The 14,281-nt window shown below is 37.6% G+C and overlaps 1 protein-coding gene across 4 annotated transcripts in view; it reads left to right on the top strand.

The window, feature by feature from the left end:
* USP34 (ubiquitin specific peptidase 34) overlaps positions 1 to 14,281 on the top strand; it is a 276,477-nt gene that overhangs the window by 181,589 nt on the left and 80,607 nt on the right. For all 4 annotated transcript variants that reach the window (XM_053589538.1, XM_053589537.1, XM_053589535.1 and 1 more), the window contains exons 38-41: positions 906 to 1,058; positions 1,812 to 1,916; positions 4,216 to 4,271; positions 4,376 to 4,496. In XM_053589538.1, the coding sequence (XP_053445513.1) occupies positions 906 to 1,058; positions 1,812 to 1,916; positions 4,216 to 4,271; positions 4,376 to 4,496 (435 nt within the window). The remainder of the gene's footprint in view (positions 1 to 905; positions 1,059 to 1,811; positions 1,917 to 4,215; positions 4,272 to 4,375; positions 4,497 to 14,281) is intronic.

Here is a 14,281-nt window from a genome sequence, read left to right as displayed (position 1 = left end):
GTATTTCACTTCCCATGTTAATACTGAGGCCAGGATAGTTTTTATTAGCCATATCTTGATACTTCTCATATTTTTAAGTGAATAGCAGAAACATACACTTATGTACTTAGCCACAAAGTTACTTATTTTTTTAAATCAGCATTGTCTACTGCTATTAGCTTTTGATTAAATTCCATGTGTGTTCTTATTCTGTCTCTTATTCTGTCCCGTATTTTGAGATTTGGGCAGTTCCCCTACAATCTAAAAAATGTTCTGATTTAAGTATTTTCTAAGTTACTTAGAGTTCTGAAAATATTTTATCCTGTTACGTACCAGATACTTACATAACTTAAACAACTATGAATATTCTCCCCTCAATTCTATTTTGTATTTGTCTGTTGTGGGTCTCTTTTGTTTTTATGGACATACATATGGAAATACATACCAATTTCTAAAATACTGTACTTATACATTACTGTGTATTTAGGAGTACTTTTTTGATCACGTTTACATGCATGTATATGTGATCAGAACATGGTAAAATATTGCTCATACATGTAATCCTAGCACTCTAGAAGGCCAAGATGGGTGGATTACTTGAGCTCAGGAGTTCAAGACCACCCTGATGAAGAATGAGACCCCATCTCTACTGAAAATAGAAAAACTAGCCAGGTGTTGTGTCAGTATGCACCTGTAGTCCAGCGACTGGAGAGGCTGGGACAGGAGGATCACTTTAACCTAGAAGTTTGAGGTTGCTGTGAGCTATGACACCACAGCACTCTATTGAGGGCAACAGAGGGGAACTTTGTCTCAAAATAAACAAATAAAATGAGATATTGATGAAGTCACCTAACGTTTCTGTCATTATTAACAATAGCTTTTTAATACTAATTCAAACTGTCCTTGGAACTTGCTTTTTCATTTAGACTGCAGTTCGTCACGAATCTTGCAATGGTCTCTATAAGTTATCTCTGTCAGGGCTAGATGGAGGAGATTCAATTAATCGTTCTTTTCTACTATTGGCTGCCTCAACATTGCTAAAATTTCTTCCTGATGCTCAAGCACTCAAGCCTATCAGGGTAAGATTTTACTATGTTTAGAGACAGTTTCTGTTTCCTTTGCTTCAAGTTTATGTTTTTTATATCCTTGCAGTAATTTTGAGTTCTTGGTTACTATCTATAATTTTTACCAATATGGTAGTAGTTGTACAGCTCTTAAAGTGACAGCATTGTGACACAAGTCCTTGTTACAACTAGTAAGAGAGTCTGTATTTTGATTTCAGCCTTGTGGTCTCTTTCATGGGTTTTGTGTTTGGAAAATACCATCTGTTCTCACTAGATTCTGGGCCTGTGTTAATAAAGTTGAATGATGGAAACATCGTAAGTGTAGCTGCCTTCTCCATTTAGTCACCCAGTTTATTTTGTTCTCATGATATTTGAAATTTTTACTTTTATTTCTGGCCCCAGTATATATACTAGCCTTATAAAAGGCTTCTACCACATAATAAATTCAGAGCCCATTAGTAAAAAAAAATTTACTAATCTCAGAAATTTGATGCATTGTAAGATTTATGTCATTTTCCTTCTTATATCTGTCCAAGTATCATTAGTTTACAACTGTTTTTCTAAATATTCTCATGTTAGTCATTTATGTGCTTAGTTAATCTGATTGTACAGTAGCAAGGAGTGTATTCTCCACTTTTTTGTTACGTTTCGAATGCTATGTAGTTAATATCATAAATATAAATTATTTCCTAAGGCCTATATTTTCCTAAGTGTATTATCATTTTGTTTTTAAAATGTTTTTTACAAATTATAAAATTTTTTTAATAGATAGATGATTATGAGGAAGAACCAATGCTAAAACCTGGATGTAAAGAATATTTTTGGTTGTTATGCAAATTAGTTGACAACATACATATAAAGGATGCTACTCAGGTATGTTGAGAAAATTACATACTAATATACTAATAAACTTGAATTATATATATATATTTTCATGACTTAATTGGTTTATTATTAAGGGCACATTTAGTAATCTATAACTTGTTGGTACTATCATAATTTTTCTCCTATATCTGTACTTCTTTGTCCTTTCTAATTTCTTTCCTGTTTTTACTTTGACCTCAGTTGAGATGTCATCTGGGGCCTATAAGTAGTTTCTCATCTCTTCTCAGCAAGATAGTAGAAGTAAAATGTTATTTGGAAAATGAAATTTAGGTTTTGAATTTAAATTTACAGCTATTACAGTATGTGGGTTTTTAGAGTCCTGCATATGTAAGATAAAGTTGCAGTTCAAATAGAAGTTACATTAAACTTAAAAAAAGTCACTTTTTGCTTTCTTCTTCATAATTTTCTTAACTAGACTTCCAGAACATTGTCATCTAAACAAAGAATGTTTAAAACAAGTAAATTTCAAAGAAAAACTTGGCACAAAAAGACTTATTTTTTTCTACTTCATAAAAATTAGCTAAAATGTATATAAGCTGTTAAATCAAAAGAAATGAGGCCAGGCCTGGTAGCTTATGCCTATCACACTTACACTTTGGGAGGCCAATGTACTGGGTAACTAAATGGAGATGGCAGCTACACATACACAGGAGGATCCCTTGAGGCGAGGAGTTTGAGGCCAGCCTGAGATAGGCATGGTGGCATTTACTTGTAGTCCCTGCTACTCAGGAAGCTGAGGCAACGGAATCACTGAAACCCAGGAATTTGAGTTTGCAGTGAGCTTCAGAGTGTAGAGTGCACTACACTCTAACCCAGGCAAAAGAGTGAGACTGTATCTAAATAAACAAATAGGAGGAAATGAGAAACACATGAAAATCCATTTAAATTTTTAGGAAACATTTTGTTCATGGCTTTTTTTTTTTAATAGAGACAGAGTCTCACTTTATGGCCCTTGGTAGAGTGCCGTGGGCTCACACAGCTCACAGCAACCTCCAACTCCTGGGCTTAAGCAATTCTCTTGCCTCAGCCTCCCGAGTAGCTGGGACTACAGGCGCCCACCACAACGCCCGGCTATTTTTTGGTTGCAGTTTGGCCGGGGCCCAGTTTGAACCCGCCACCCTCGGTATATGGGGCTGGCGCCTTACCGACTGAGCCACAGGCGCCACCCTGTTCATGGCTTTTTTATTGTTTGTTTATTTGGGTTTTTGTTTTGAGACAGGGTCTCACTCTGTCACCCTGAGCAGAGTGCCATGGCATCCTAGCTCACAGCAATCTCAGAACTCCTGGCCTTAAGTGATCCTCTTGCCTCAGCCTCCTGAGTAGCTGGGACTATAGGTGCCCACCACCACACCCAGCTAGTTTTTTCTATTTTTAGTTAAGACAGGGTCTCACTTTGCTCAGGCTGTTCTCAAACTCCTGAGGTCCAGGTCCACACACCTCAGCTTCCCAGAGTACTAATATTATATAGACCTGAGCCACTGCCCCGAGCCTTTTTTCCATGCATTTAAATAAAAGTGCAACATGTACACTTTACATTAAAATGCCCTGTAGTGTTTGTAATTTCTACTTTTTAGTTTATATTTGGAATCTTACAATCTTCTGGTTTTCATTTGAGAATTAATCATAAAAATTAGTAATGAGCAGATTTTGTTTCACTTTATTATTATTAAAGTATTGATACCAGATAAACTTTTTTTTTTTTTTTTTAAGAAAACCTGGATTTGCCCATTTAAGCTAAAGTAGGCATCTAGTATTGTAGGTGACCAAAGTAATTTTCCTTCTTAAAGATCTGAGTTTGTGTTTCAGGGTACTCTTAAATTCAGTTATATTTTATGAAGTCTGTTTTAATATCGTTGTTCAGTTATAATGAGAATTAAAGCTTTTTGACATTATAGTAACTATGGAGTTTAGTTTATTGTTAAAGCCTAGCTTTAAAATAGTATAAAAAAAAAACCTTCGTGGGTGAATTATATGTGAATTATATCTCAATAAAGCTGTCAAGAAATAAAACAAAACATTAGTGTCTTCTCAATAGATTATTCTGTCTATAACAATTTATTACCAGTATTCTGTTGCTTCTTTTATAGGATAATTAATGATGAGTTTAAACCTATAATTTAATTAATTGACATATGTGTAAGTAAAGTGTTGGTGTATTAAGTTTTTAATTTAATCGATTTGGAAGAACTAAATTATTACCTATAATTAAATGCTTTTTTGTTTTTATAATTTGTGTACTACTAAAAATAAATCTATATTTGAATTTGTATTTTCCTTTCATATTAAGACCACACTTCTCGACTTAGATGCTTTGGCAAGACATTTGGCAGACTGTATTCGAAGGTAAAATTTGCTGTGAAATTAACATTCATATTGTTGAGAAAGATAAAAGACATAATTACATGAACTGTCTTGTTTTGTTGTTTTTTTCCTTTGTTTTTTTGTAGTAGGGAGATCCTTGATCATCAAGATGGTAATATAGAAGATGATGGGCTTACAGGACTCCTAAGGCTTGCCACAAGTGTTATTAAACATAAACCACCCTTTAAATTTTCAAGGGAAGGACAGGTAGGTATTATATCCAAGTGTCTATATGAAATATGAATGAACTGTTGGATTGTATGTGAATATATGAAATATTTTAACATGCAAACATGAAATTTTCATGAACATTATTATTGGCAGAAAAGGTAAACTTTAAATCGAACTCTAGGAAATACAAAACTTGTTTTTTTTAATCAAAAACAAGTTTTAATTCCTGTGACTATATATGGAAAGGTAACTTATTTACACTTTAAGGTTTTGCTTTCTATAAAATTGTGTATTTTGAATTGACAAATTGTAAATTTATATCCTAACACGGTGAAATTAATAAATACTTAATTACTTATTAAGTACTCTTAACCAAGAGTACTTATTGGTTTTGTATTTTAAAGCCCTCAGGACATAAAATCTGTTATTGAATATTTAAAACACCTAATGCCTCTTATCAACAAATGTCTAATTGCTCTTTTGATTAAGTTGTTCACCTTGCCATTGGTACATTTGTCATTGCCTGTGTTGAAGGAGTTAATTCTAGTTTGGCAAAATGTTATTTTGAGGTTACTGGTTATATTAGGAAATAGTAACCAAAAGGATGCAGAAATATCTGTATCTTCAAAGACTAAAAGATTCTTAAGATAAATTTAAGGGTATATATTACCCTATTACAAATCTGTGCTACTTCCTTTAATCTACAAAACTCCTTTTTATGCCGTTTCTTCTAGGCTTGTTTTTTCCACCTTTTCCATTACATTTACTAAGAATAATTTGATTGACTTTACAGATTTACCAATTGGAAGTCATATGGTATATGGAAACAAGTATATAACTTTTATCCCTAAATATAAACATATTAATCCGTTTTTCTGTTAACAGCACTGTAAAGCAAAAGTCATCGTAAAGAAAGAAAAAAAATTTAGTATAGGCAAGGTCCCCTAGTGGTTTGATTTCCCATGATGCTTTGGTGATGGCTTTCTGTGACTTTCTGTGGATATATTAAATACATATATAATTTCCATTTTAGAAAATCAATCTACATTATGTAAATATTATTCCATGATCTTTCTTCACTAAAAAAATGAGTATATCAAAAATAAAATATTTCTAAAAGTTGAATATGTGAAAGTGAATAATTTAAATCTTTCTTGACATTTACATTGTAAGTTATAGAAAAACTAACTGTTCAGGGGACATCTTTGCTCCCCTATCTTACTATTTTGGACAGAATCTTGCTTTGTCAACCAGTTTCAAGTCCAGTGATTACAGCTCACCGCAGCTATCAGTTCCTCAGCCTTCTAAGCTGCAGGACTATAAGTGGGCACCACCGTGTCTGGCTGCATTTTTCTTTCTTTCTTTCTTTTTCCTTTTATTTGCACATGCAGTCTCATGATATGGCCGAGGCTGCTCTTGAAGTCTTTTTTTTTTTTTTTTTTTTTTTTTTGAGACAGTTTCACTATGTCACCCTTGGTAGAGTGCCATAGCATCACAGCTCACAGCAACCTCACATTTTTGGACTTAAGAGATTCTCTTACCCCAGCCTCTCCAGTAGCTAGGACTACAGGCGCCCGCCACAACATCCGGCTATTTTTTGTTGCAGTTGCGATTGTTGATTTTAGCTGGCCCAAGCTGGGTTCAAACCCGCCAGCCTCAGTGTTATGTGGCCAATGCCCTACCCACTGAGCTACAGGCACCACCTGAACTTTTTTTTTTGAGACTAAGTCTCGCTTTCTTGCCCTTTTGGTAGAGTGCCCTGGCATCATAGTTCATACCTACCTCAAACTTTTGAGCTCAAGGGATTCTCTTGCCTTGCCCCGGCCCGCGAGGAATTCAACGGGGACCTGGGAAACAAAGGGGTCAGTCGAATGAGGGGACAAGAGACACGAAAGAATGAGAGCAAGTCAAGAGTCTGATCAAGCTCCGTTGAGTTTATTTTTCAGCTGGACTTATAAGCACACAAACGAGGAAGTAACTAAGGGCTATTCCTAACAGGGCGGGGAGAGGGCTAGTTTCTGGAAAATTACTAGGAGAAGGACCCTAAGGCAGGGGGTGCATTTTTGAAGAGATACGCAAGGGGAAAGTACTGTTGCTGTTTACGGTTGAATTCCTGAGAATAGTTTGCTCATAAAATCAAGATAGCAAGGGGCATTTTTGTGATATGTTTTGGCTCCCGGCATCTCCTCCCTTTTAGTTTTTTAAATTGTTGGGGTCTGTCAGTTGTTGGCGTAGAAGAGAGGGCATTAACCTTTTGGGAGGAAGTATTGACCTGATTCCTCCCGCGGGCATAATGACCGCATGATAAGTTTGAGCGTCTTTTGGGGAGGAGAGGAGAAATTTTTACGACGCTAACCTCTATGCAAATCAGGTTTGCTTCCAAGGGACTCAAGAGAGGCTGTTTATGCCTTCCCTCTGCAGTGTCTTTATTGCACCCCATAAAAAGGTACCCAGGTTGTACTCACATATGATGGTGAGTCAACGTGCATAGCTCTGAGTGCTTACGCGGTTCCCGGAGGAATATCTTCATTGGCAAGGCCCCGGTCTGTAAGGTCAAGTCTATGATAATGGACTTGAATGGGTTTTGATGCCAGGGAGTCAATCTGTGATTTGATAAAATTCGTGATTGTGTTAAGAATAATGGGTCCAAGGGTGATTATTAATAGCAAGAATAAGGGGACCTGCAAGGGGCATGAGTAAGGAGTACATGGAGGATTTCCATCACTCGTTTGCCTCAGAAGAAAATTTTTGTTTTTGTAAATCTAAGCTAAGCTTATGAAGTTTGTCAATCTGTGTTTTCATCAGTCGAGTTTTCAGTTAAATTAAAGCGCCAAGCGAAGGGCTTGGTAACTGCTGGAACAGGTTGGCCCAGTGCCGGGAGGCAGAAGATCAGGAGATAAGGCAGCATCATGGATGGAAGTCCGTGGTTCTGGAAGGGAAAGGAGAAAGATAATCTCAGGGAGGTTTTTCTCCCTGGATTTTAGAATTGTTATCAATTTGTTTTACTAATCTTTCAGGCAGCCATCTGGCTGCATTTTCTTTCATATTTGGACTGCACATAATTAGTCTTAGTTGGGCCAGGATGTCTCTGCCCCAGAGATTGACTGGGAGGCCAGGCACAACATAAGGTTGGACAGTACCAGTGTTGCCTTCCTCGTCTGTCCATTTGAGGATTTCAGCACTCTGTTGGGGGTTGGAGGTTTGGCCAATACCCCGGAGATGGGTTAGGGAAGTAGTGAGGGGCCAGGAAGGGGGCTAGTATTTACTGGCGATTACTGTGGCGTCTGCCCCAGTGTCAAGTAATCCTTCAAAAGTTTTGCCGTTTAATTGTAGCTTAAGGAGGGGTTTTTCTTGTGTGATTTGTCTGACCCAATAAGCGTCAGAGGAACCGAGGTTATGAGTACCCCGGGTTTTTAGAGAATAAGGATGGTTGGAGGGTAAGAGGGGAAGTAATATTAGCTGAGCTATTCTTTGGCCTGGGTGAATGGTTATAGGGCCGAGGGAGGCGGAAGCAAGTATTTTAATTTCTCCGGCGTAATCATTATCAATGATGCGGGGGGAATAGTGAGACCTTGCAGGGTGGTACTGGCATGGCCAAGAAGAAGTCTGAAAGTGTTGGGGGGCAAGGGGCCGTAAACCCCAGTAGGGAGGATTTGGATGCCCATTTCAGGTGTTAGTATTGCGCTGGTGGAGGAACAGAGGTCCAGTCCTGCGCTGCCGGCAGTTGCTCGGGAGAGGGAGAGGAGGCTTGGACTTGAGGGAGCGGGTTTTGGGGGACAAACCTGATAGCCCCAGATTTAGAATTTTTATTTTGGAAGGTTTGTTAAATATCAAAGGCCTAAAACATTTGTTTAAAGAAAATTACCAGCCAAAAGATTTTAAAGGAAATACATAGTCAACTGGATCACATGTAAATTCTTTCACAAAGTTTCTTTTATGAACTTCATTTAACCTGCACAGACCATCTACAAACATTCTAAACTTTCTTTAACTTTTGCCCTGCCTTTCACTTTCTTACACAACCATTCTGTTTCAGGACAAAATTTATCATACAAGATTCTTTCTTTACACAATGCCATTCTCCTGTCTAATTTCTCTTACTCTTAAAAACTCACTTTCCACAAAACAGGATCCCAGTTTACCATGAAGTCACCCATTCACTCAGCCAAACTGATAACTAGAAGGTTTAAAAGGTAAGAATCTTACCCTAAGACAAAGATTCAGTTTCCCCAACAATTTAAACAATCAAATTATTACATTTTACAAATGAGAGGCATTTATGAGATGTAACATTGATACAGGATTTTCCCACTCAGGGCTGGACAGGGAACCCCCGTTTTTCAGGCTCAGGCATAGGAACAGAAACAGAAGGGCAGGCTGAGGGCGGTCTGGAGTGTTCTTTAAGCGCCTTCTCCCCTTCTTTAACAACCTCTTGGACATCAGGCCATTGGTTGTAAGTTTTTAAAATATCATAGATCAAGTTCCAGTAGGAAAATGCCTGAACAGGGATTTTTTCGGGGCCGAATGTTCTATAATAATCTTTTAGACAATCACCAACTCTAGTCTATCTCAGAACATTAATAGTGCCTTCTTGGGGGAACCAAGGACAGATATCACCAATAAAAACAAAAAATTTATAGAGATCCTTTTTTCTTTACCCGAATTCCTCGTGTCTTGAGGGACTCCTTGAGTCCCTGAATAAACAAGTTATGTTTACTTAACGTTTGTCCCATAAACTCGTTGCTTTTTCTTACCTTGACGGATCAGACTCGCAGGTGGGCAATTCTGCGGCGATCTCAGTGCGGATCTTCACTCACGTCCTTCTTGTGGCGCGGAGATCACAGTGCGGATTTTCACTCACAACCTTGGTGTTGCGGCAATCCAATGATAAGGGTACCCTTACTGGCAGCAACGTTCGATGACACCCCCGTACCCTTGCCCCACGTTGGGCGCCAATTGCCCCAGCCCGCGGGGAATTCAACGGGGACCTGGGAAACAAAGGGGTCAGTCGAATGAGGGGACAAGAGACACGAAAGAATGAGAGCAAGTCAAGAGTCTGATCAAGCTCCGTCGAGTTTATTTTTCAGCTGGACTTATAAGCACACAAACGAGGAAGTAACTAAGGGCTATTCCTAACAGGGCGGGGAGAGGGCTAGTTTCTGGAAAATTACTAGGAGAAGGACCCTAAGGCAGAGGGTGCATTTTTGAAGAGATACGCAAGGGGAAAGTACTGTTGCTGTTTACGGTTGAATTCCTGAGAATAGTTTGCTCATAAAATCAGGATAGCAAGGGGCATTTTTGTGATATGTTTTGGCTCCCGGCATTGCCTCAGCTTCCTGAATAGCTGGGACTATAGGTACCTGCCACAACACCTATTTTGTTTTTAGAGAGATGGGGTCTTGTTCTTGCCCAGGCTGGTCTTGAACCTGTGAGCTCAGGCAATCCACCCACCTTGACCTCCCAGAGTACTAGGATTACAGGCGTGAGCCACTGTGCCTGCTTGGTCTTGAACTCTTAACATCAAGTGATCTTTCCATCTCAGCCTCCCAAAGTTCAGAGATTACAGCGGTGACCCACTATATTCAGCTAGAATAGGTTGATTTTAATCAGTACTTTATATCAGTTTATAAAAGGCAACATTAGTTTACATTTACTGCTACACTATATGAGAATGTCAGTTTCTCAAACATCTGTAGGTTCTTACATGATTCTTAAATCTTTGCCAGTCTCACTATTGCTGTTGTTATATTTCTTTGGTTAATTTACTCATTGGTTACATTGGTGATTTTCAGTTCATAAACTGTATACTCTTCTCTCATTTTTCTTCATATTTCACCTGTGTGTGTGTGTGTATGTGTTTGTAACATTATCTAACTAGCTTCCTAATAATCAATGTTGTTTTATGCTACTTCAAGTAATATTGCAGTCAAGATCTTTATACATCTATGATTTAGCACACAGATTTAGGAAATCTATAGGGAAACATTTAAATGTAGAACTGCTGGTTCATGGGGTGTATACATTTATGGTTTTAGTTAATCAACTTGCCATCTATGATGGTGGAGCCAATTAAATAGTCACACCTACAAATCTGTGCAATTGAGTTCCTATTTTCCCACTTTTCTGCCAACCCATGATGGTTTCAGCTATTTAATTTCTGCCGGTCTGATAAGTGAAAAAGGATTCTTAGTATCATTTTGTATTACTTTTATTACAAGTAAAGTTAAACTTCTTTGCAAGTGTTTGAAAGTCATTTGTTTGTGTTACCTTTTCCCTGACCTGCCCAGATCCTTCCCCCCATTCTTACTGTGTGTGTATGATATGGGTCATTTGCTTAATTTATTTGTAGAATTTATTATATAAAGGAAATCATCTCTTTATGATAGGAATTGAAAGACTTTTTTTTTTTTCCTGTTTGTCTTTTGACTGGTTTCTGGTGTGCTTATTTTCTAAGCAGAATTTTTTTTCATTTTTATATAGTCAGATTTACTCATCTGTTATAACTACTAGCTTTTTTACTATTCTTTTTGAAAACTTGCATTCTCATGCTCTTATAATTTAATATTTTACCTTAAGTTTCTGTATAAGGAAATTATTTAAGTGAAAGGAATGAAATAGAGAAATTCTTTTTTTCAGATAGGTACTCGGTTATTCTAATAATTTTTTTTGTTTACTGATTAGAAATGTGTCTTTTATCATATTCTAAACTGCCACATATATTTTGATTTATTTTTGGGCTTTTGCTTTCTATTGTTCTGTCTATTCATTCACTAAATCTTAATTATGTAATTTATAGTTACTACCTTATAGAGGTATCCATTTTCATCATTATTCCATTTCCAGATATTTCTAGCTGTTGTTTTCCACATAAACTTTAGAATCAGTTGGTCTGGTTCTGTTAAAAGATTAAAGTAGTTCCTACATTTTTTCATTGGTTGTTTTATAATTGATAACAAAATTACTATCTATATGATACTGAATTTGCCTGTGGAAGGGCAGGATTTATCTTTACACAAAACTAGTCTTTTTATGTTTTTCATTTTAAAGTTTTGTTCATATAAAATTTGATTTTTAAGTATTTAAGTTTATTCCTAGGAATTTTTTCTTTGTTGATATATTGAAAATACAATCTTTTGGGCGGCACCTGTGGCTCAGTGAGTGGGGCGCCAGCCCCACATGCCGAGGGTGGTGGGTTCAAACCCAGCCCCCACCAAACTGCAACAAAAAAATAGCCGGGCATTGTGGCGGGCGCCTGTAGTCCCAGCTGCTTGGGAGGCTGAGGCAAAAGAATCGCATGAGCCCAAGAGATAGAGGTTGCTATGAGCCGTGTGACGTCATGGCACTCTACCCGAGGGCAGTACAATGAAACTGTCCCTACCAAAAAAAAAAAAAAGAAAATACAATCTTTTATTTGATTACATAAGGATTTTTATATATGAATTTGTTGCAGGCCATCTTAAATTTACTTACTGTTTGTAGGTTGGTTTTTTTTTTTCAGTTATTTTAAGTTTTCACTATTGTCCTTGTTTTTTCATTTGTTTTGTTATCTGTAAGTACTGTATTTTGCAGTGTATGATATACTCCTATATATAAAAACTCATGTGTTTATCTCAAACTTTTAGGGGAAAAAATCTTGTTTTAATTTTTTAAAGGAGGTTAGAAGTGGCCACAGAAGTGGTACCTCCTCTTGTGAAAAGTCCAAGGCACAGAGCCAGCCATTGCAAAGATGCCAGGAGTAAACCCAGGCAAGAAGTGAGATTGGTCCAAAAGACCTGAATGCCTGACCTCTCGCAGTTATCCCTCCCAGCTCACCCCTCCCCACATCCTCCTATTTTCTGTTCCCACCCATGTCTGAGAGGATGTGGGTCAAGAGTGAGTTAGAAGAAAGAGGGCAGTTGGGGGAAGGTTGGGCACTCAGATCATCCAAACCACTCTTACCTGCTGCCTAGGCTCATTCCCAGCTTCTCCACAGAAGCCAGCTCCACACCTTGTGCCTCTAGCAAGAGAAGGTTGCACTACTGTGTGGCCATACTGCCCTCCTTTCCCCAAGGTCCCAGAGCAAGCTGTGGTGATGCTGTTGGCTGCATGCTCCCTTCCAGGATGGCAGCTGCAGCAGTGTCTGTTTCAATTGTCAGGCAGACTGGAGAGTGGCAATTGTGCTCCCTGCCTGGTGAGGAGGTGGCTGAGAAGTGGGGTAGCACAGTGGGGGCACAATCACTTTTGCATACTGATACGGGTAATTGCGTAGTATTATACTTTTAATGGATAAGTATAAATAAAAGAATTAAAAACATTTATATAGAAGCAGAATTAATCCTACTCTTATATAATGTGCATCTTTATTTTTCCCTCAAAAATTTGGGCAAAAATGTACACATTATATACCACAAAATACGGGTATTTATATTACTTCCTGTTTTTCAAGTCTTCATTCTTTTACCTGTTTAATTGTCCTAGAACCTCCAAAAAAATGTTAAATTGGTTGTTTTTTTGCATTCTTTATTGAGAAGTTTTAATGTTCAAATCTATAAATACTTTACCCTTGTTTTGTTGATAATGGAAAAATTTTAATACAGGAGAATAGCACTCTAGAAGGCCAAGGCAGGTGGATTGCCCGAGCTCATGGGTTCGAGATCAGCCTGAGCAAGAGGGAGACTCAGTCTCTAAAAATAGCCGGGCATGGTGGATGCCTATAGTCCCAGATACTCAGGAGACTGAGGCAAGAGAATTACTTGAGCCCAGAAGTTTGAGGTTGCTGTGAGTAGTGATACCACAACAACAAAGTAGGACTCCAAAAAAAAAAAAAGTGACTCCTAAATTTTAAGATTAACACACTAGTGGAAGGGTAAGGCCTATTACTAAGAAAGGGGGAACTCAGGGTAGAGTAGAATAGGAGAAAGCAAGGGGCTTGAAATCAGGAGTTCTGTTTTGGGCATGTAAGTTTGAAATGTCAGTTATACCCAAAAACCACAAAAAAAAAAAAAAAAAAAGAAATGTCAGTTATATGTCTATAAGTAGAGATGTTTAAGATGATTGATTTTGTTGTAATATTAAGGAAATCTGCCTTCCTGCTAAGATAATTAAAATGTTTCCTATTTTGATGATTTTACTTTATTATTTTAGCATTGTTTTAGTTTTTCTTTTAGAGCATCAGTAAACTTTTACTATATAAAAACTATTTTAGGCTTTGTTGTGTGTACAGCCTCTCTTATCACTGCTACCACCACCAATATTATTACTACTTTTTCTTCCTCTTCCTCCTCTTTTCTTCTCTTATTTCTTTCTGCCTCCTTTCTCTCTTCTTTTTCCTACCTTCTTTTCTTTTCCTTTCAAAATACAAATACCATTCTTATTTATGATACTTTGCATAACATCTAAAAAAAATTTAGAACAAATAGATGATTGAAACTCAAGTTTGATTCTTATGAACTGACAACCTAATAGTCCATTTGTTGGGTAGGTACTTACTGAAAACGTGCCTTATGCAAAATAATGACTGCTCGTGGCATTTGTAATTCATAGAAGAAAACAAGAACTATTAAAGCAATATTAGGGATTTTGGAAGATCCTATTGCATTAACATGATTAGGTAAAGCTTTGAAGAAGGTTCAATTTTTTGTTTGTTTGTTTGGGGGTGGGTTGTAGAGACACAGTTTCACTTTATCACCCTCAGTAGAGTGCTGTGGTGTCACACTGCTCACAGCAACCTCCAACTCCTGGACTTAAGTGATTCTTCTGCCTCAGCCTCCCTAGTAGCTGGGACTACAGGTGCCCGCCACAACGCCCGGCTATTTTTTATTGCAGTTCGGCTGGGGCCTAGT

Source organism: Nycticebus coucang, chromosome 4 (assembly GCF_027406575.1).
Source record: "Nycticebus coucang isolate mNycCou1 chromosome 4, mNycCou1.pri, whole genome shotgun sequence".
Taxonomy (NCBI): Eukaryota; Metazoa; Chordata; class Mammalia; order Primates; family Lorisidae; genus Nycticebus; species Nycticebus coucang.
Note: the sequence above shows the minus strand (reverse complement) of the source record. Positions and strands in the feature narration are given on the sequence as shown.